This window comes from Grammomys surdaster, unplaced genomic scaffold, assembly GCF_004785775.1.
Source record: "Grammomys surdaster isolate TR1022 unplaced genomic scaffold, NIH_TR_1.0 198, whole genome shotgun sequence".
Taxonomy (NCBI): domain Eukaryota; kingdom Metazoa; phylum Chordata; class Mammalia; order Rodentia; family Muridae; genus Grammomys; species Grammomys surdaster.
The window spans coordinates 7,062,375-7,086,524 of record NW_021604643.1 but is presented as its reverse complement, the minus strand read 5'-3'; the positions used below and the strand labels follow the sequence as shown (position 1 = coordinate 7,086,524).

Sequence of the window (24,150 nt, the reverse complement as noted above, 5' to 3'; positions counted from 1 at the left end):
GGAACCTGTGTCTACGTCCCTTCTCAGTGTTGGGGCCCCTTGTGGCTTGAAGGATGACACGTTGCCATAGTCTTTGTAAGTTCATATTTATATCAGTCCTTTTTTAAATCTAGAAGACACTGTTTCCTTGGAGTCTTCCACCTGTCTTTCTCTTGAAAAATTTCCATATTCCTTTCCACAGAGTGCTCTGAAACTTGTAGGATGGCATTGAAGAAATACAATACATTTAGGACAAAATACTCCAAAGTTCCTCACTCTCTGCACATTAATAGATATCACTTTTAAATTTCATGTTATTTATAAAAATGTAAATTTATTAGCATGTGACATTATATGTAGCAAATATATGAAATTTACATCAAAGTCCAGGCTATTGTAGACAACCTTTACGAACAAGTTGTTACTATGATGATTGTCTATATCTTTTGATTATACTTTTTAATATCTAGGTCATTGTTATAATACTAATTACTTTATCGTTACTACAGAACATCACATTGTTGATAAAAATGACACTGATTAAGAATTGGACAGATGTGACACAGTTCATCCTGCTGGGACTCACTGATGACCCAGATCTGCAGCTTCCCCTCTTCATCATCTTTCTCCTCATCTACATCATCACCATGTTGGGGAACCTTGGAATGATCCTGCTGATTCTCTTGGACTCTCGGCTCCACACCCCCATGTACATTTTTCTTGGTAACTTGTCCCTGGTAGACTTTTGTTACTCTTCAGCTGTCACTCCTAAAGTCATAGCTGGGCTTTTAATGGGAGACAAGATCATATCCTACAATGACTGTGCTGCTCAGATGTTCTTTTTTGCAGCCTTTGCTACTGTGGAAAATTACTTGTTGGCCTCAATGGCCTATGATCGCTATGTAGCAGTGTGTAAGCCCCTACACTACACCACTATCATGACTCCAAATGTATGTATGTGTCTGATAATGGGGTGCTATGTTTTTAGTTTCCTGAATGTCTCAGTTTACCTTGGAGATACATTCAGTCTCTCTTTCTGTAAGTCTAATGTGGTCCATCATTTTTTCTGTGATATGCCAGCAATCATGGCTCTCTCTTGCTCTGATAGACATATTAATGAGCTAGTACTTATTTATCTAGCCAGTTTCAATATCTTCATTGCTTTTATAATGATATTAATATCCTACATTATAATTTTTATCACAATCTTAAACATGCGCTCAGGAGCAGGATTTCAGAAGGCTCTTTCCACCTGTATCTCTCACTTAACTGCTGTTTTTATTTTCTATGGAACTATAATCTTCATGTATTTGCAGCCCAGCTCCAGTCACTCCATGGACACTGACAAAATTGTATCTGTATTCTACACCATGGTCATTCCCATGCTGAACCCTTTAGTTTATAGCTTGAGGAACAAAGAAGTGAAGAGTGCATTCATGAAAGTGGTTCTGAAAGAAAAATAGTCATTATGATAATAACTTTAAATACTTTGTGATATGATATTAAAATTCTTACATCTTATGTATATAGTAGAATATATTTTAATACTATACTAGCTCAAGATCTGAGTGCTTATTCTTGCCTCTGCATGTCATTTTGTTCTGGAAATGAAGGAACATTATATTTAGAAGCACAATACCAGAATAAGATTTTTTTTGATGTTTTTGTGTTTGATTTTTTTTCCAATTTTTTTTTACCATTATTAATTCTTTAAGTTATTCTCTTTTAACTTTCTTTTTCTGGTATTTTGTGATAATTAATCATTGTCATCCTGACTGGATTTTTGTAGTGCACATTGAATATACCTTTGTGCATTTTCACTTTGGTGCTTCTATTTTTGCTGTGTTTTGTTTCAGCAGCCTTAAGTGTCTACTGCATATAATTAGCTTATTTTTTCCTTTATATTCAGATATTACAATGGACTATGTATTGGGAGAATTTACTATTAGCATCATCTATCCATAAAATTATGTTTATTTGAATTTTTTATTGTTACTCTCTTAATTTCTATACTTGTTTTCTCTTTTTATGAAGTTAGTTTTGTCAGTATGCATATATTCAGTAATTAATATTTTTCACTGCTATCTAACATGCTGATGTGCAGGCTATATTGAATATTCTATTATAGAGACATCTGGAGTTCTGTCCTCTACTCAGAATGAAAAATGTCAGATCATTTGATAAATAATCTTAGATAATAAAACTAAATGAAGCATATTTTACCTCTCCCACCCTAAAAGGACACATAGGTGTTGTAAATCTTTTTGTTTTATAAGAAAGGCCCAATAAAACAATTTATCCTTTATCTTAGAGGAGCTATGTCAACAAGTCCCATACAATTGTATTTGTAGGACATTCATTGAAATAGAAACTATTTGATTTATCTTGATTTGGCTTTTGATAAACTGTCCTTATATGCTTTACTTGTCAGTCTACTGATGTTTCTGTATCTTGATCACTAAGTTCATTTAGCAAAATATTCTTGATGTAGTTAGAGGGCCTGTATAAAATTTTGTACATGGCAAAATGTCTTACGTTTCCTGAGACATACTGATCCAAGCCTAAGGTGATACTGCAGGTAGACAGAATATTTGGGGAGCATTTCCAGGAGAAATCAAAATAATTTCACTTAGTACTCATTGAAAAATATGAAAAAAATCACTTTCTATGAATGTATCTGCAAACTAACTATCAGAATGTATATTGATTGCTAGAACAATGCAACCATAGTTCACACAGTTGCTACAATTTAAGTCAACATTTGGTTAAGCAAACTTAATAATTCTCTGTTAAATTGCAAGAGTGATTGCTTTTATGCAGAGTCTTAGAAGGTGATCTAAATAGTACACAGCAAGATTACATACTCATTCACCTTTTAATATCATAATTACAGCAGTAACTTCTACAAACTGCTACTACTACTAAATTGCTTTTGGCTTATTAGTTACAAGATAAAGACAGTTCTAGTGACATCTCCTAGACCTTTAAAATTACAATTTTTCTAATAGCTCTTGAAAGTTCATTTGTACAAGTTAACTATGTCATCTGTTAAATGTAACCTTTCCAAATATGTAATCTCTGGAACTTTGAAAATTACCATAGGATAAGGTGGTGACAGTCTGGGTTCATCAGCAGGAAAGCCTAGAATAATTTTACCATTATCACTCGACCTATGTAAAAGTTACACTTAACAGGCAAAGCACAATGAAAATTCTATTTTAAATTAGTCTCAATTAAGAGAAATGACCAATAATTTCTCCAAATTCTAGTCTTCTCTTTTATTTATTTCACAAATATTGTAAAAATTTTGCAGGAGCTCTATGACAATGGTTTATAAAATAATTTTGACTGTATATGAGCCTTAGGCAAACACAATGCTCCCATAAATCATTAAGGATCATTTATTATTGCATTTTATGATTCTAGTCCATGCTGCTCACTTGACCTAGAACATTTTATAATAGTTCTCTAATAAAAGTGTAGTAAGACTTCCTTCCCATTTGGTTCCAGGGACATCATGGTCAGCTAGACAATGTTATAATATTTCACATGCCAAATACATTATTCTGACTACTGCTTTGAGCAATCTGTCCATTATGAAAATTTCACTCATTTTTTTATTTAGAGTGAAGGTCTAGATCTTATTTATATCATGTTAAAACTGGATCAGTTTCGAATTTCTTTCTTTTTTTCTATTGAATGTCTTCAATTACCAATTATATTTTGAAAATCAAAAAAGTATATTCACAGATCTTATAAACTTTCTTTTATGTAAAATATTTTACACAATATAATCACCTCCCTCAACTCCTCTCAGTCTCTCCTCACCTCCCCTTTCATCCAAATCCACACCCTTTGTGTCTTCAAGGAATAATAATAATAATAATAATAATAATAATAGATACACATGATAAAGTATACTCCATAGATCCAAAGAATTTAAACAAGAAGAAAGGTCCAAAAGAGGATGCTTGAATCCCACTTAGAAGGGGGAACAAAACAGTCATGATAGGCAGAGGGAAGGAGGCACCTAAGTAGGAGAGGGGAGGTAGAGGAGAACAGAGAGACAGGTTGAAGTATAGGGAGAGACAGGAAAGAGACCCAGAGGACCAGGAGAATAAATGAAAATATGCAGCTGCCAGGCAATGAAGGTTGAGGGAAAACTCTATTAAGACACAGAGAACTGGGATGAAGGGTCTCCCCCAAATTAGTGTGGGTGTCCTTAAGTGAGATGCCTAACAGTGAGAACATGGAACCTGAAGAGGCCACCTTCTATAGCCAGGCAAGAACCCTAGTCAATAGATAAGAACATCAACCCACCCATAAAACTTTCAACCCAAAATTTGTGTCTAGAAATTGCAAGGAAGCAGATGGAACAGAGTGAAGGAATGGCTAACCAATAATTGGCCCAACTTGAGCGAGCCATTCCATGGGCCAGCAACAATCTCTAACACTATTAATGATACTTTGTTATGCTTGTAGACAGGAGCCTAGCATAGCTGACCTTGGGAGGCTATGCCCAAAAGCTGACTGAGACAGATGCTAATACCCACTTTTAAACATTGGACAGTGTTTGGGGACCCTGTAGAAGTATTAGGAGAAGGATTGAAGGCCCTGTAGGGGATGGCAACCACACAGGTAGACCAACAGTGTCGACTAATCTGTACCTCTGGGAGCTCCCAGAGACTGAGCTACCAACCAAACAGCACACAGGTGTTGGTCCAAGGACCCCAGCACATATGTAGCAGACAGCTGCCTTGCCCGGCTTCACTGGGAGAGAATTCACACAGTCCTTAAGAAACTTGATGCACCAAGGTGGAAGATACCATGAAGATAGCCTCTCAGTTGCAAAATGGAGGGGTAACCAAGAGTGGCAGTATTTAGGAAATAAATAAATAAATAAATAAATAAATAAATAAATAAATAAATAATAAATAAGAAAGAAAGAAAGAAAGAAAGAAAATACAACACAAACAAACATTGCAGAATAAGACAAGATAAAAAAAAAAGAACCAAAGAAGGAGGACACAACATATATACATCCAAAGATAGACACATTTGCACAAGCATGAATCCAATAAGAACACAAACATGGAAGCCACAATATATGTGCCAAGGACTGCAAGGTTAAAAATGTCCTGATGCAATGTGAGGTAAAGATTTCATTGAAACATCCTGGCTAGGAAAGTGTATTTCATGGTTTTTCACTGTCTGCACATTGTCTATATTTGGTTCTCTGTATTTGTTTACATCTGTCACAGGATGAAACATATCTGATGATGGCTGTCAAGACAAAGATTTATGAATATAGCAGATTGACTTTAGGAGTTACTTTATTGGTATGCTCCTTAGCGTAACAGTGGAATTTTTTTTTTGAGTTCCAAGCCTATCTAGTCTCAGGTTCTTGGCCACAAGCAGTGCTGTGTATGAGTTCCATGTCATGAAGTGGGTCTTAAATCAAGTGTCAAATACTAATTGTTTATTCAACAACTGTTGTGCCACTGTTACACCAATTTATCTTGCATGCAGCTCTTCTTTTTTTTTTTTTTTGTAAATCTAAGGGGTTGCAGCTGTGTTTGTGTTCTTCTTTGGGATTGTTCACAGTACCCTCTAGTCATGGGTATGACATACTCATGGGTATGAAGGAAAGGGATTTTACAGAAAGGAAAGGGCTAAGCAGTATTACAAATGTCAAAACAATGCAGGGAACTTTGATGTTTCATATAAATAAATTATTCTTCACAAACAGAATATAAAATGTAATTTGGTTGACATTAACTTTAGTTTATTCACAGTATGTTCAATGTAATTGGAGATAAACAAATAAGAAAAAATACAAACCTAGAAGATAAAGCGAACTTTCTGCATACTGATGAAGGGTTAGAGATACCTGGATGGATACTCTTTCAACCACACTTCATCCCTAATGGCCTGATGTCAAGCTCATTGTTGGACAAAATTTCTAACTCTTACAGCTTTAGGATTTCTCATAATATTTTCAAAAATTGAGATTCTCATGTAACTTCTAAAATCTTAAATTCTCCTTCAGATAAAATAAGGAATAATATTACCTTCTACTTTACTCACATACACACATACACATGCACGCACATATGCATGTGTGCATATGCACACACACACACACACACACACAAATGCTTTATATGTAAATAATGTAGAAAATGCATAAAGCTATTATATGAGTTAAGCTTGGCCACTTAAATATTTTGAAGGTGTAATACATAACAAAAGTGGGCAAAATGTCAACAAAATATGATAGGAAATAATAATTGTTTAGAGTGGATATTCTTACAAATATACCAAGCCAAACAAGAAAGCTTAAGTATTGTTAGACTATAAAAATTATATATCTATGAGATAAACAAAGCCCATAACCTGGGAATTTGGGCTCCTAGTCTCTGTTCTCATTGTGGGATTTGTATCTTGAGAAAAATAAAACTAAATATTAAGGAAGGAGTAGTGGAAGAACAGGAGGAGATTATAGCCTTTAAGGGGATAGGAACTCCACAGGAAGACCAACCATAAATTAACCTAGACCACTGGGGCTCTATGAGACTGAACCACCAACTGAATAACAAACATGGCTGGGTCTAGACTTCCTTGCACATATGTAGCAGATGTACAGCTTGGTCTTCATGTGGGTCCCAGACAACTGTAGCTGAGGCTATCCCAAAAGCTGTTGACTCTATGTGGGATATGTTCTTCTATCTGGGCTGCCTTATCTGGTCTTAGTGGGAGAGGATGTGACTAGCCTCACAGAGATTTGATGTGCCTGGGTGGGGAATTCCTAGGGGAAACATCCCAATTAGTAAAGAAGGGCAGGGGCTATGGAGAAAGAATTGTGGGAGGGGGTGATCACCAGGAAGGGGTAATGAACTAGATATAAATTGAATAAGTAAAAGATAAGTTAATTAATTAAAAACAAGCAAATGAACAATGTTGGGAGCCAGCACCTAGCAGAAAGTGGCTATCATCTTTGCAGCCATCTCAGGCCATATACCCTGACAAGACACTTGTGTTCAACAGCCCACAACAGCTGAGCACACTCTGATAAACATCTTGTTTTCCTCACATATATTGTTTTGTTGTTTAGTGCCCCAGATGCAAGGCACACATGGTAAAGTGTCTTCAGCTGCATTCCCCTGCTTGTGCTTATATACACCCATGATTTTCTTTCAATAAACAGGACTTTGTCAAAGATCAAGTGACCACAGGTATGTGGGTTCATTTCTGGGTCTTCAATTCTTTTCCATTAATCTACTTGCCTGTCTCTGTACCAATGTCATGTAGTATTTATCACTATTGCTCTATAAGACAGCGTGAAGTCAGAGATGGTGATTTCTTCAGAAGTTATTTTGTTCTTGAGAATAGTTTTCTCTCTAATGTTTTTTTTTGTTATTCCAAATGAACTTGCAAATTGTTCTTCCTAACTCTATGAAAAATTGACTTGGAATTTTGATGGGGATTGCATTGAATTTGTAGATTGCTAGCCTCTTACCATCTGGTTATTTCTACTGTTAGTTGGCCGTGCTTTCTCTGACTGGAGTTTGCCCCTTCTGTGGGCCTGTGATCTTAGGTATGACAGCACTCCTCAGAGGACCATCTCTTTCTGGGCAGGTTTGTGCATGGAGGGCTGTGGAGCAGCCTTAAGTCCAGAGTATAAGTGAAGATGTTAAGCTAGTTGATTCTTTTCTTTAAAAAAAAAAAACTTCTTTCATATATTATCTCCTGACTAAAACTTTTCTTTCCTGCCCTCCTCTCTGTCTCTTCCCCTACCTCTCTACTTCCCTGGATCCTTTCTTCTTCTCTTCCAGCCATAAAAGAATAGATCACCCAAGAACTTCAACCAAAAATAGCACAAGAATCTTACAATAACATGAATGGGTGGTTTATTTTGTCTAAGGTTTATCAGCATCTAATGAGATGATCATATAATTTTTTTCTTTGAGTTTGTTTAAATAGTCGATTACATTGATGGTTTTCCTTATATTTTACCATCCATGCATCCCTGGGACAAAGCCTTGATTTTGGTGAATGACGGGGTTGATGTGTTCTTGGATTTCATGTGTGAGAATTTTTTTTACTACTATCTTTAATCTTTTTTATGATACAGTAATAATCTCCCTTTTGTTCTCCCCTCCAACAGTTCCTCATCCCATTCCTTTTCCCCCATCTGAAAGAGGATGTCCCCACACCCCCACAACCCCTACATCTCCCCATTCCTTGAGGTTTCAAGTCTCTCAAAAGATAGGAGCCTCTCTCATTGAAGCCAGAGCAAGCATTCCTCTGATGTGTATGTGTTGGGAGCCTTGGACCAGCTAGTATATGCTGCCTGGTTGGTGACTCAGCATCTGAGAGATCTCAGGGGTCCAGGTTAGTTGAGACTGCTGGTCTTCCTATGGGGTCACCCTCCTCCTTAGTTTCTCCAGTCTTTCTCTAAACCTACCTCAGGGGTCCACATCTTCTGTCCATTGGTTTGGTGTATGTATCTGCTTCTGTCACAGTCAGCTGGTTGTTAGACCTCTTGGGGGGCAGCCATACAAGGCTCTTGTCTGGAAGTACATCATAGCAGCAGTAGTAGTGTTAAGTCAGAGAGCCTCCCTTGAGATGGGTCCCAATTTGGGCTTGAAAGTGGACCTCCTTTTCCTCAGGCTCTTCTTCCCTTTTGTCCCTGTAGTTCTTTTAGACAGGGACAATTCTGAATCAGAGTTTTTGTCTGTTGGATAGCAACCCCATCCCTCCACTTGATGCCCTGTCTTTCTACTGGAGGAGCTTTCTACAAGTTCCCACTCTCCACTATAAAGAATTACAACTAAAGTCCCCTCTTCCTTTGAATCTTCAGATTCTCTCATGTCCTAGGTCTCTGGTACATTCTAAAGAGTACTCCCACCTCCTACCTACTGAGTTTGTATATTTCCATTCATTCTACTGGCTCATGAGTCTTTACTTCTTTTTCCTCCAGTATCTGGCTATATTCACATTCCCCTCTTGAGAACTTTATTGAGTATTTTATAATCAATATTCATAAACAAATTTGGTCTGATGTTCTCTTTGTTAGGTCTCTGTGTAGTTTAAGTATCAGAGTAATTGTGGCTTCATAGGCAGAAATTGTTAGTATTCCTTCTGTTGCTATTTTGTGGAATAGTTTGAGAAGTATTGAGAAGTCTTCTTTGAAGGTCTGTTAGAATTCTGCACTAAAGCCATCTGGCTCTGAGCTTATTTTGGCTGGGGTAATTTTAATGACTATCTTTATTTCCTTAGGGGTTATGGGACTGTTTGGTTTATCTGTTCTTGATTTAACTTCAGTACCTGGTATCTGTCTAGAAAATCATCCATTTCATCCAGATTTTCCAGTTTCATTGAGTATAGGCTTTTGTAGTAGGATCTGATTTTTTTTTAATTTCCTCAGTTTCTGTTGTTATGTCTCCTTTTTCATTTCTGATTTTGTTAATTTGGCTATTGTCTCTGTACCCTTTGGTTAGTCTGGACAAGGGTTTATGTAACCTGTTGAATTTTCTCAAAGAACCAGCTCTTAATTTTCTTTATTCTTTGTATAGTTCTCTTTGTTTCTACTTAGTTGATTTCAGTCCTGAGTTTAACTATTTAGACGTGTTTGCTTCTTTCTGTTCTAGAGCGTTCAGACTTGCTGTTAAGTTCCTAGTGGTATAAGGTGAAATCTTAGTGTCCCTTGGATTTTTATTTCCCTGATAACTAAGGAAGTTTAATATTTCCTTAGGTGTTTCTCAGCCATTCAAGATTCCTCAGTTGATACGTAATAACTGGTTATTTATATTTTTTAAGTTTAAGTGATAAAAATAAATCTGGTTTTTATATCTAAAAAAAAAGATTCCCCAGTTGAGAATTCTTTGTTTAGCTCTGTACTCAATTTTTCAATTGGGTTATTTGGTTTTCTCTAGTCTAACTTCTTGAGTTCTTTGATATTAGATGTACCTATACCAGATGTAGTGTTGGTAATGATGTTTGTCTAATATGTAGGCTGCTGTTTTGTCCTACTCACAGTTTCCTTTGCTTTACAGAGTTTTTCAGTTTTATGAGGTCCCATTTGTCAATTGTTGATCTTAGAGCCTGAACCATTGGCGTTCTGTTCAGGAAAATTTCCCCTGTGCTAATGATATATTTAACGCTCTTTTGTATTTTCTCTTCTATTAGATTCAGCATATCTGGTTTTATATGGAGGTCCTTGATCCACTTTGATTTGAACTTTGTACAAGGAGATAAAAATGAATCAATCTACACACTTCTACATGCAGACCGCCAGTTAGACAAGCACTATTTGTTATTTTCATAGCAGCCTTATTTATAATAGCCAGAAGCTGGAAACAACCCATATGTGTGTTAAGGAAAGAATGGATACAGAAAATGTGGTTCATTTACAGAATGGAAAACTACTCAGCTATTAAAAAATGAAGAAGTCATGAATTTTGCAGGCAAACAGATGGAACTAGAAAATATCATCCTGAGTAAGGTAACCCAAGCCCCAAAAGATGTTCATGGTATGGACCCACAGTTTATTCTGTTGTCCATACATCTTTACTTCCAAATGTTCAATGCAATAAGCCACTGGTCAAGGCCTATGGATTCTGTTATACCATTGATACTCACTCCTCACTGAGACTGCCCTTGGTCATCCTGTTTTTGACTTGTGTCATGGAGATCCTTTAGCTTTCATTCTGTAGTAATAGACTTTCACATGTCCATCAGTTCACAGATTCGCTAGATTTGGGGGGAATGGACCAACTCAAAGCTCTAGATCTGAATGTAGCCAAATTAGTCACTCCACCAGTTATCACACATCCATATCATGTAGGTGAACACTTCAGTACTGCCATTGCTAGGCCACCCAGTGCTTCACCTATCAAGGGGCAGGGTCACAGTGTAGTCAGTTTGGCCTAATGCTACTTGTATTCTTATGTTAATTTGGGTCTTCAAAATTGTTTGCATCAAAGAGTCCACAATGAGGAACCCTGTCCCTAGTTGGTTCTAATTGGTAAATAAAGATGGTGGCAGTCAATGGCTTGTTAGATCAACCAGAGGGGGATTTCAGGATGCCATGTCTTGGGACCTAAGAGGGGAGAAATAGGAGAAGATCAACCATGCTGGGAGAGTATGGAAGAGAGAAGATACCATGCTTGAGAAGAGTAGAGGACAGGAAAATGTAGCCACCATGTGAAAGAGCTGGGAGAGTGTGGCCTGAAGAACAGCCCAACTGGGTTCAGGGCAGCCGAGGTAGAATATAGAATTTATTAAGTGATAACTTCGGATTATTGATGGGAGGTGGTTTGACTGTGTGGAGGTTAGGAAGTGGGCCAGACTTTGCAGATTTAAGGCATATCAAAATATAAAGTCTGCATGTATGTCTTTCATTTGGGAATGTTAAGCATTGAGGAGGGTAGGGAATATATCACTAAGATTTATGCATTAAATATTTAATTCAGTGGATGGAACCAAATGTGTGGCATAAACTCACTTATAAAAATTAATTGGAGATTCCCTAATGGAATGTCTTTCCTTTAGGATTAAGAGGTGGGGACAATTGGTTTCTCAGCCAAGCCAAGCAGAACCAGGTGGTTCCTCTCAGTACAGGTTCAGAGCCAGGAGAGAAATTTGTTCTAGTTTGGCATACATGACTCTGTGGTTTGTGGCTTAAGGCTAGAACACACCCAGACTGATCTAGGGATATTGTAGGTGGGCTAGTGATTCAGTCAGATGCTTTCAGTTACTGGGATACTGAGAGAGCTTAAGCCTCAGATGTTGGAGCTCCTGCTGGGAGAAGCAGAGAGCAGGCTTGTGCTGCTGGGATAAGGCAGGCCACAGAGAGCTTGAACAAGATGGGAATGGAGGAGTGATGGAAAATTTGGATGGTTGTTTCACAAGCAGCCAAATTCTTAGAACTCAGAATTGTGGGTTAGGTTAGCATGATATTAATTCATAAATCAGCCTGAAAATTGGCTCATACAGAAAAATAGAAAGGAATTTAATTGAAGTTAAATATATAGAAAATGATGTTATTCAAAGCTATGTAAGGAGAAAAGGCATACAACTATATGTCCACAGATACTAATCTCCATATAAGGGGGGAATAAAGGAAAATTATGAAAAGCTTTATAGAAATTTAAGAACTCAATGCTTTGCAAGCAACCAGATTCTTGGAATTCTGGAGAAGCTTAGTATGACATTCATACACAAATCAGCCTAAAAATAGGCTCACAGAGAAATACAGAAGGCAAATTAATTAAAGTTAAGTACATAGGAAAGGATATTATTCTGAATTATGTAAAAAGAAAGAGGATATAAATATATTCACAGACACTTTTCTCCATAGAAAGGAGGAATTAAGGAAAACCAAAGCTTTGATCTCAAATGTAGAAACAAAGGCACAGAGATTGGGCAAAACTCTATCTTAACACATGAAAATAAAGAAATATTAATCTCCATAGAAAGGGGAATAAAGGATAATGACATTGTTTTATGGATAGAAGGGAAAATAGTGATAATTTCTTAAAATGTTTCCAAGTAATAAATGCTGTAAATGGTATTAAGTAGATGCTAATTTCTAAAGAAGGGAGGAATAAAAGGAAATCCCATTGCTTTTAAGATAGAGAGGAGAAGTAGTGGTAATTGTTAAGTTATATAAAGATAAAAGGGATATATCCACAGATACTAATCTTCTTGTAAGGGAAGAGTTAAAGAAATCTAGGCCTTTGATCTCAAATGTAGGAACAAAGGCAAGGAGATATGGTGAAATCCTATCTCAACTGATAATGATAATTGTTTAAAAATGCTTTAATAGATTTGATTTTTTTAACTATCAAAATGAAGGTGGTTATAAGGTTGGTGGTATTAATAACATTACTAATACTCTGGGAGAGCAGTCAGAGTAGAGCAGGCCATAAGAAAAGGGAGGATACAAAATTGAACCAATCAATTTTGGGTTACCAGGAAAAAAGAATGATATCTTTGGAGAGAGGCTCTGTATTTGTGTTAACAAAAAAGGAGAAAGGAATTTGGACCCTTTTCAAAATAATATAGATCAAATGTGGTAGGTGAAGATTCCCCCAAAGATCTTGGCTATAGACAAGAAAGGAAAATTCAAGACGACCAAACAGGACAGGTAACATAAATTCATGATTCCTTCATATGGAAACAACCCTGAAACTGGCTTAGATGTAAAAATGTCTCTAGCAAAAACTTCAGCTAAAATTAACTAATAAACCTTCACATTGGCTGCAGAGTCAGTTCACAGCAAGCCTCAGGAGATCGACAGGTGCTGAAGAAATCCTGAGCAGCCCTGGTTTCCCTAAACTCTGGTAAGTAGCGACCTGCTTGTCTCTTGCACCAAACAGGAGTATAGTCTGTTTCCTCTCCCCAGGCTACTCTCAGGAACGTGTCATTCTTCAGCTCCAGAAAATTCTGGAGTCCCAACCCGTTCACTTCCATTGTGCTAATAAATCTTGTTGGCTATAGAATCCAAATCCTTAAAGTTCATCATGCCATCCTTCACTTAGTATGAATGAAGATTTATTACAATTTGTTATTGATGAAACTAACTCATAAAAAAGACAGTCATTTTTCACATGCTCAAACAAGAAGCAAATTTTCATCCTTAATTGATCTGAGTGCCTCCCACAATACATACAAATATCTTTAAAGAACTAAAAATTTTGTTCTATGATTCGTATATGCAGAATAAAACACCAAGATACAACGCCTACAAGATTCATCCTCATGGTTGCTGAAATGACTTGCTGTTCCAGCTCCCTGTCTCACTGGATTCGGTATTCAGAGGCTTGCCCCCAGAAGAGCAGCAAGAGGAGCTGCTGATTCACAATGACCACAGTTCATCCAGTCTTTCAGATGTATCCAGTCAGAACTTCAGTTAAACCCTGAACTTTCAAAGCATACAGAAACTGGATAACAAATGCTACAGCTATCTTTCTTAAGTCTAACCAATAGCCTACCACACCCCTTAAAATTTTCAACAGGAAGAAGCTATGGAGAGTCATCATCCTGATTCCTTGGGTTTGGGTGTCTGGTTATGATTATCCTATAAATAATAGATAGGTTGCCATTTTAAGGTTTTAAGGGCTAATTTGGAAATGGCCATAATTTTGGACTAGGAGAAAACTAAATAGAGAACTTAGACTTGGGTATTTCTATCTTTCTTTAATTCTTTATAATTTCTTTCTTAGGTAAAGAAAAGGGTTTGAAAAGGAAAAAGGGGGATAGAGTAATATTATAAGAAATTATATATATGGAGATAGAATACTAAATTTACTCTTAAAACATTTTATAGCTACAATCATACATTGATAGGAATCTTTACATTTTGATGAACACTTGAAGTTATATTTTCTTACATGGACACAAGATTTATTTATTGATACAGATTTAAGATTTTCATTTGTATAAGTCCTTGTGTACTGATACAAAATTTAAAATTAATTTTGTTACCCTTAGATAATCATCGTGCCTATGTAACTCTTTTAAGTATATAAGGCTAAACCTAGTCCTGATAATAGCTGCTATTATAAATGATTTAGTATGATTAAGTAATACAAATTGAAAGTCAGTAAACTCATGGGTAATACTAGATTCTGATTTATTTTAATGAAATGTTTTCAGTATTATTCAAATAGTAAATAGCGAAGAGTAGTCAACGTTTACCAGTTCATATATACTATATATAGATTGTCTTCAAAAACATCAGAGATCCATAGAATATAACATTTAAAATCATTACATTATTGATAGATCTTTTAACTAGGAGACATGCCTGCTCCTGACAGTATCCCCATCCCATTTCAAAGAAGATATTGAACATCTTTACATCCATTTGGAATCACTTTATTTCTGGCAGGCTAGCCACTGGGTAAGAAATACCCTAATTTCATTCAGCAGACAGTTATTGTCCAGAAAGACACACGGATGTGGGATAGTCAATTGCTAAATTCTGTCAAGATAGGATAGGCTAGTTCTTCAAAATTCCTACTTCATTTAAGGTCTGTCAGATGGTTCTGGGCCAGAAGGCTGAAGACAGATGACCCAGCCTTATGAGGAATATTGGAAGTATAAGGTAGTCAGCTGTCTCTACAAATTGTATAAGTTTTGGAAGCTATGTTTTGTGTTTCCTATATATTCAGGTAATATTTAATTCCTTCTCAGATCTCTCATGGGGTTGAAGATTACTTCTAATCTCATAATTGAACTTAAGTATTTAACATTAAAGAAGATATTCTAGATTTGAAAAGATAGTTTTCAAATAGTATTGCAAATTAAAATCAAATATAATTCAGGTATAAAATTGTAAACTCTTTAGGTTATGATAGATGATAGACTAGTTTATCTAAGTTACCAAATATAATTGACTAGAGGCTATAAGTATATATCATACCTTATAATTTACACAATTATTATAATTATGTTCAACTTATAGCTGAGAGAAAAGAGCCTTTCTAATTGGACCAAAAGAGGGAAATGTAGTGAGTTTGGCCTAACACTGGTTGTATTCATATGTTAATTTGGGTCCTCAAAATTGTTTGTAAGAGAGTGTCAGCACTGAGAGACTCTGCTCCCTGTTGGTTCTGATTGGTAAATAAGGATGCTGTCAGTCAATGACTGGGCAAGGCAGAGAGAAGCAGGATTTCAGGATTTCAGGGCTTGGGACCTAGACAGGGAGAAGAAGGAGATCAGCCATGCTTGGTGGGCATGAGGAAAGGAGACAGCATGTCTAAGAAAAGTAGAGGACAGAGAGATTTAGTCTTCATGTGAAGGAGTGTGGAGAGTGCGTCTCAAAGGACAGCCCAATTGGGACCAGGGAAGTCAAGGTAGAATATAAAATTTAGTCAGTTATAACTCAGTGTTTTCAGTGGGAGGTCAACTGACAATATGGAGGTTAGGAGATGACTCAGCTATTGTGTTGTTTAAGGCATATCAAAATATAATGACTACATGTCTTTGATTCAGAAACACTAAACATTGAGTAGCAAACAGGAATTTATAAATTAAAATATAACTCACAAATACCCTTTGGACCAGATATCCTGAACCAAGAGCATCAGAGTCAGCTCTAGTGTGTTGCTCAGGTGAGGGGTAGGGCCTGGTTTCCACAGTGACTCAACTGGCAAGGGGCAAGGATAGCACCTTTTCTCTCATAATCTCTGAGCCAGAGCACCTGACTGCTGCAGATGGCAAGAGATATTGAGGGGAAGGCATTACCTCTTCACACATGATATCTCATAGCAGACAAAGGACCAGCTCTTCCATCCTCATGCCCTGGGGGCTAATTCATCTATACTCCTGCCACTAGGGTTAGCTATAATGTGCTGCCCAGCATGGTGCAGGGCCTCTCTCCAGAGTGCTACAGTGATAGGTGGGGTCAGCTCTCCAGAGCACCACATCTAGTGAGGGGCAGTGCCAGCTTTGCACAGTCATTGGGCATATATGTGGACCCTAGTGACATCTCAGAGCAGGAGAATTCACATGATTTTAATGGTAATGTGATCCATGGACAATAGCACAGACACCAACTGCTGCATGGCCAGGGGCTCAGGCATGGTCTTCAGCAGCAGCACGTTCTGCAACTAAAACATGGCCTAAGGTGGCAGGGTAGGCTGGGACTAAACCATGGCCTGAGGCAGTAGAAAAGTTTACTCACAATAGATTATTTCTCTTTACCTTCGTGTCTCCAGTTCTACCTTTCTTCATAATGCTCAAACTGTTTAGCTTTACTATCTTTTCTTTCTGTCCACCACATACATTCACATTTTAGTAGTTCATACTGAAAGCAGACCACATGACTGGCAGGTCTCTGGGTGTCTTCGTCTGCCTATGCAATGTGTCCTTAGCTATTGCTGTGTGCTATGGGAGCAGGTGGGTCTCTGGATATTCTCTGCCCGCTCGTATACTGTGGCTTGGCTGTGGGGAGCATAGTAATGCAAATATTGTCTTTGCCAAATCACTTGATTCACTCAGTAAATTTTATTTTCAGGGCAAGTCCATTCCTATAACTCCATGTATCCTAAGTGAACACACCAGGACAAGGATCTGCTTTCAATAAATAATATTGAGAGATCAAGATATACACATGAAGAAGAAAACAACATATCCTATGACTTCCCAGCTACAAAATATCTTCAAAATAAATAAAAGACTTAAATGAAAGAGACAAAGTATAAAAATAGTAGAGGACAAAAAAAGAAGAGATACTTGAAGACATTGCATTTCAATAGTGGAGTGTTCCTTTTTTCTTTGTTTTGCTAAAGATTCCACAGAAAGCATAAACAAAACCACAAAAACAAAAGAAAAAACTTGATAAAGGTAGAAAGGCAAAAAATAGTCTACCAAATAAAACGTAAAATTTACAATACAGTAAAAGTAGACAAATTTTACATCTAAAATGGGTTTAATTTCTAGGATATAAAAACAGCTACAGAACTCAATAGTAAATAATTAATAAATAGGGACAGGTGAGATGTCTCAGTGGGTAAGGCGCTTGCTCAAATTTTGGGAACCACATGAAGGAAGGAAGGAACTGATTTCTGTAAGTTATTCTCAGAATACTAACACCATAAATAAGTAAATGATTACAAAAATAACACATGAATATAATAAAAACTTAAAAAATAATTGGGGTCAATAGAAATAAGTAGGCATTTCTGAAAAAGTAACATAAAATATTTTGTAGACAGTACGTAAGGGACAACTCATAAATGATCGGACAATGATCATTAGACATTTTAGGAAGTTACAGTTAGATAAGAACAAGAAGCTGCGATGTGCTATTGCCAAAAGGGTTACTATAGATAGAAATAATGTATTATGTTTTTGAAATGGCTTTTAAAAATAAAATGGAAAGGTTAAAAGGAAGAATTCCAAAAGTTATTTTTATTGTAAATAAATAGTACTTGAGAAGTCAGACATTCATAAACAAATATGAACATTTTACAGTACATATTATGTATAGAAACGTTACCTGGTACCTCATTAATATGACTTTTGCATTTTTTGTTTACCTATTAGTCAAGAAATGTAACTCCTAGAACAGAAACAAGATTGGTCCCCAAGGTCAGTTAATTATCTTTTCCCTACAAACACAGTAGATCTTCAACAGTAGATCTTGGGGACTCTCCAGAGCTCTCTGAGTCTCTATAATTTTCCTTATACCATATGTGCTAGTCACTGAAATCCAACATAACACAGGAGGGAGCCAATGTATTCCATTCTGTATTAGACAATATTTATTTTATGGGAGGCAGTCATTGTTAATACATATAGGTCTTTGGGCTATCCTGAAGATTAGCTATGAGCCTTCAATAAAGGTGAGAAAAAATACTCAAAGATGAAAATCACATTGATTCACTTTTATCTAGCAAGCTCTTCATGGTTTTCTTTACAGATTCTTGTATTTTGTATACAGACACAACTTTTGAACTCTAGGAGAGAAGTCTTGCCTTGGTTTCCTGTAGTATGCATTCCTAGTAAGGGTAGGTCACTCTTCCAAGAAAAGAGGAAGAATGCATGGTGAATTCAGAACTTGGTCTGTGTGCAAGTTCTGCTCCCCACTTATTTAGCTGTAAATATTGTCCATTCCTTAAAAGAAGAATGCTAGAAGAGGATTTGTGAAATGTCACATAGTAGGTTTTTAAGATGTTGGAGTGACAATTATGCATAAAATATTTCCCTACTAAAAACTGGCTACTTACCTTTCATAAACATATTAGTTAGAAGTATAATTCATATAAAATAAATGGGCTGTGTATAACTACTATGAGTTACTTGAAAACTGTTGTTTAATAATAGTTTTGAGGGGTAAAGCAATTTAAAGGCAAAAGTCTTTTCTTCAAAAACTAGTTTTGAGATGTAAAGTCGAGGTATAAATATCAAAACACTTCAGGAAATTTGACGATTCATATAATAATTTACTCTTCTCAGAAAGAATATAGAATATAATTTGATTGGTGTAACTTTATTATGTTCACTATATGTTCAGTGTAATTAGAGATAAACCCAATAATAAAAGACATAAACACAAAAGACAATCTTTATGTATACTGATGAAGGGTTAGTAATAAGTCAATACACTCTCAACCATATTACAAATCTTGTGCTGTGAGGTCAGGCTCATTATTGAGTGGAATCCTCAACTCTTTCAAATTGAGTGTTTTTCATAATATTTAAAAAGTTGAAATTATCATGTAATTTCTTGGATCTTAAGTTTTTCTACAAATAAAGTAGAAATGATATCTGATTAGTTGATTCTACTTTACTCCATAACCTCATTTGTAAATAACATAGCAAATGATGAATGTTACCTTATGAGAGAATATTAGTCACTTAAATTCTTTAAAGTATAGACACATAATTAAAGTGTGCGCAAGGAAATGAAGAGAGGAAATAATAATTATTTAGAGTGGACATCCTTTCATATATGTCAAGTCAAACAAGAAAATTTAAGTATCATTAGACTATAAAAACAATATACATTTGAGGTAAAAAAAAACACACACACACACACACAACCTTTACATTTGTTCTCCTTGATCTCTGTCATTGCAGGGAGAAAATATCCTGAGAAAATTAAAACTAAAAATGAAGAAAAGCAGAGTGCTTTATCTAAAAATAAGGATTACATTAATGACACTTTTGAAAAGATTGGTCTAAGTAGGACTACATGGCCAGCATTGATAGTCTTAGAATGAAAACTACCAGTGGATCATGAGAAGACACAGGCAATACCAGTGGCCCAACCCACAAAGAGAAATTTGAAGAGTATTTTTATGACTGACTTAAGCTTTCCCAGAATTAAAGCCCCTAGGCTGCTATCACATAGTATTAACAACATGATGAATGGTAGTCACTAAGCAATGCTTAAAAGCGAGCATTTTATTGCCTGTGATAGATTATTTTATTTTTGCATTAATATCCCAAAGTAGACCTCATTACTGTCTTCATTTTTCAGATGCCAATATGATGTTTAGGGGAGTTAGATGGTTTCTAGGTAGTTAGTGGATGATCTGGTATATATCTATTCCAAGAACTTGAACTCTGTATTTTAGTTAATGATATGTCTTCATTCTTAACTGATTCTGAGGATGAGCATTCTCCTAATACACCTATATGCTTAACAATACTAGTAATTGCAAATTAAAAAAATATACTGATTCAAGTTAAAACCTCCTGTGACCTAATCACATCTTCGTGCTAATAGATATAACCTTATATCCATCCATCTGTTATCTCAAATCATGAGAATGTGTGTGGGAAAAATGTTAAGATGCAATTCAAGCTCACTACTTCATTTCTAATCTTCTAGTATTCAGAAGAAACATTTCACTGGATATGAATTAATTTCTTGATTTAACAGCAATATAGTGTCCAAGAGAAAATATCAAACAATGTGTCACTCAGTTCATTGTGATTAAACAAAATGAAACAATTATTCATTATAATTATGTTAAATTACTTTGGACTGTTATCTTGCAATTGGTGAAATGTTTACCAGAATCCAGAACAGAAACTGGTAATTATTTTATTAAAAACACAGAAAGTTTATGTCTATGGAGTGGACAATTTGCTTGGATATAATAATTTATCAAAGGCATGCTATTGACACACAGAATAGTTTGTCTCTATAATATCTTCTGGAATGTAAATACAATAGCATTAGTTTGACACAGCCCAGGAAAAGTGAGCAGGTACTTAGACACATTAACATAAACAATTTTCCCCAATCTGTGGATTGCCATTTTTTTCTATTGACAGTGCCCTTCACCTTTTCAGTTTTTTGAGGTCCCATTTGTCAATTCTTGATCTTAGAGCATAAACCATTGGTGTTCTGTTGAGAAATTTTTCCTTGTGCCAATGTGTTCCAGGTTCTTTCCCACTTTCTCTTCTATTAGGTTCACCCTATCTGGTTTTATGTGGAGGCCCCTGATTCACTTTGACTTGAGTCTTGTACAAGGAGATAAGAATGGATCAATTTGCATTCTTCTACATGTTGACTGACAGTTGTACCAGCACCATTTGTTGAAAATGCTGTCGTTTTTTCCACTGGATGGTTTTGACTCCTTTGTCAAAGATCAAGTGACCATAGGTGTGTGGGTTCATTTCTGGGTCTTTGGTTCTATTCCATTGAGCTACCTGTCTGTCTGTGTACCAATACCACACAGTTTTTATTGCTATTGCACTATAGTATAGCTTGAGATCAGGGATGATTTTTCCCAAAAAGCTTCTTTTATTGTTGAGAATGGTTTTTGATATACTGGGTTTTTGTTATTCCAGATAAATTTGAGATTTGCTCTTTCTATCTTTGAAAAGAGTTGAGTTGGAATTTTAATGACGATTTCATTTGAGTCTGTAGATTGCTTTAGGTAAGATGGCCATGTCTAGTATGTTAATCTTGCCTATCCATGAGCATAGGAAATCTTTCCAACTTCTGAGATCATCTTCCATTTCTTTCTTTTGGGACTTGAAGTTCTTGTCATACAGATCTTTCACTTGCTTAGTTAGCATCACACAAAGACATTTTGTATTATTTATGACTATTGTAAAGAGTGTCTTTTCTCTAATTTCTTTATTACTCCACTTTTTGTTTTCTTCCTTTCTTAAAATTAAATTATTTTAAATTTAATTATTACATTCCAAATGTTGCCCCCTCATTCATGTTCCTCCTCCCAGAGTTCTTCACCACATCTCTCATCCCTTTGCTACTGAGAAGATACTCCCACACACACCTACTCACTCACCCACACCCAGGTAACACCCCCAGCATTCACCTTCCCTGGGATTTTAAGTCTCTACAGGATTAGACACTTTCTTTCACTATGAGGTCAGACAAGGCAGTCATATATATATATGCTATAGACCACAGGACAGCCCACACATGCTCTGGTTGGTTTCTTAGTCTCTGAGAGACCTGAGAGGTCCAGATTAGTTAATGGAAGCATAGGAGTCCCCGACTTCTGTCCAAACATTGGCTGTAAGTATTTGCATTTGTCTCAGTCAGGTGCTGGTACAGCCTCTCAGAGGACAGCCATGTTAGTCTCTTTTCTGTAAGCACAACATGGCATCAGTAACTGTGTCAGGATTTGGTGCTTGCGCATGGGATGGATCATGTTGGACTTGTCACTGGTCAGCCATTTCTTCAATGTCTGCTCCATTTTTGTCCCTGCATTTCTTAGGACAGGAACAATTTTAGGTCAAAAAGTTTGAGGTAGGTGGGTGGTCCCATCCCTGCACTAGGGGGTTGGGATATCTCTCTACTGGTCTTAAAATTTTTTTTTAAATTAATTCTATGTCTATGTGTGCTTTGTCTGTATGTATGCCTTTGCACAATGTATGCCTCATGCCTGAGCAGGCCAGAAGAGGGTATCAGGCAGATCCTCTTATAATGGACTACAGACAGTTGTGAGCTGCCACTTGGAATAGAGAGCCATGGTGTATTGCCATTAAACAATCTCTCCAGCTCCTTAGATTATTCTTTTTTATTTAACAAAAATTAGGGCTTCTGTTGATTAATTGATATCATTGATGGGGAACGTGACAGAAGTGACATGGTTTGTCCTGCTGGGACTCAACAATGACCCAGGACTGCAGCTTCCCCTCTTCATCACCTTCTTTCTCATCTACAGCATCACCACGGTGGGGAATCTTGGAATGATCCTGCTGATTATCCTTGACTCTCGACTCCACACTCCCATGAATATTTTCCTAAGTAACCTGTCCTTAGTGGACTTCTGGTAATCTTCAACAGTCACTTCAATGGTCATGGCTGGATTCCTTACAGGAGACAAGATCATGTCCTACAATGCTTGTGCCACTCAGATATTCTTTTTTTTGCAACTTTTGCCAATGTAGAAAGCTACCTTTTGATTTCAATGGCCTATGATTGCTATGCAGCAGTGTGTAAGCCCCTACATTATGCTACCACCATGACAACACATGTGTGTGCATGTCTAGTCTTTAGCTGTTATATCTGTGGTTTCCTGAATGCTTCTATCTATACTGCAAATGCACTAAGTCTCTCCTTCTATGAGTTAAATGTGGTCCGTCATTTTTTCTGTGACATTCCAGCAGTTATGGTTGTATCTTGTTCTGATATACATGTTAATGACCTGGTTCTAATTTCTGTAGCCAGCTTCAATATCTTTTTTGCTCTTATACTCATCTTAATATCCTACACGTTCATTTTTACCAACATACTAAAGATGCAATCATCTGCAGGTTATCGCAAAGCTCTCTCCATTTGTACTTCACACTTCATAGCTGTCTCCATTTTCTATGGGATGCTAATATTCATGTACTTGCAGCCTAGCTCCAGTCATTCTATAAATACTGACAAAATTGCATCTGTGTTCTACACCATGGCCATCCCCATGTTGAACTCTCTGGTCTACAGTGTAAGGAACAAAGAGGTGAAGAATGCATTCACAAAGATTTTATTGAGGTCAAAATAATGTTTAGAGCTTTTATTTTCCCTTTTTAGGATGCAAAACACATGGATTCATTCATTTCACCTTAACTTTACACTGCATTACATTTTCCTACCCTACACTAAAGACAAGAAATTAAAGTGATGTCTTCCTATTTTTAACAATAGTGTGTTGGCTATCAAAAAGGTAAAATCATGTTCAGAAGAGTAAAGTATGCATAAAATGTCTATGATAACTTTTGGTCAGCTGGTGAATAAAAACCTAATTGACTATATTATCATATTCAATCCTTTTCCATACACTATCTTTTTTCGGTGACATCAATACAAATCTATTTAAGCAGGTGTATGAAAAACTCATTTTAAAAAAATAAGCATAATTTATATGTATGTATGTCAGAATTTTTGCAGTAAATTACAACATGGGTTTGGTATATGTCTAAGTTTATTATCAGTTAATTGTGCTCATTTCATAGCGGCATCCAGATAGACATAGCAAACATTTTGTGCTTATTTAATGAGTAGAATGTGAGGTTGTATTTAAAACTGGTACTTGAAACAAGTTGACTTAATTAAAAAATGTCAATACTTATCACCCTCCTACTTATTAAGGCTTACCTGGATAGAGACAAAAGTCATGGAAAAAAGAACTACCTCTTCTTTTAAATGAGTATTTGAGTGAGATTAATCACCCACTTACT

At 36.2% G+C, this 24,150-nt stretch overlaps 1 protein-coding gene and 1 pseudogene across 1 annotated transcript; both read left to right on the top strand.

Moving 5' to 3' along the window:
* Positions 1-509: 509 nt before the first annotated feature.
* On the top strand, positions 510-1,445 carry LOC114623427 (olfactory receptor 5B3-like). The gene has a single exon (XM_028770089.1). The coding sequence runs from the start codon at positions 510-512 to the stop codon at positions 1,440-1,442; it is 933 nt and encodes a 310-aa protein (XP_028625922.1). The 3' UTR covers positions 1,443-1,445.
* Positions 1,446-22,545: 21,100 nt separating this feature from the next.
* LOC114623453 lies at positions 22,546-23,474 on the top strand (annotated as a pseudogene).
* Positions 23,475-24,150: the final 676 nt, after the last annotated feature.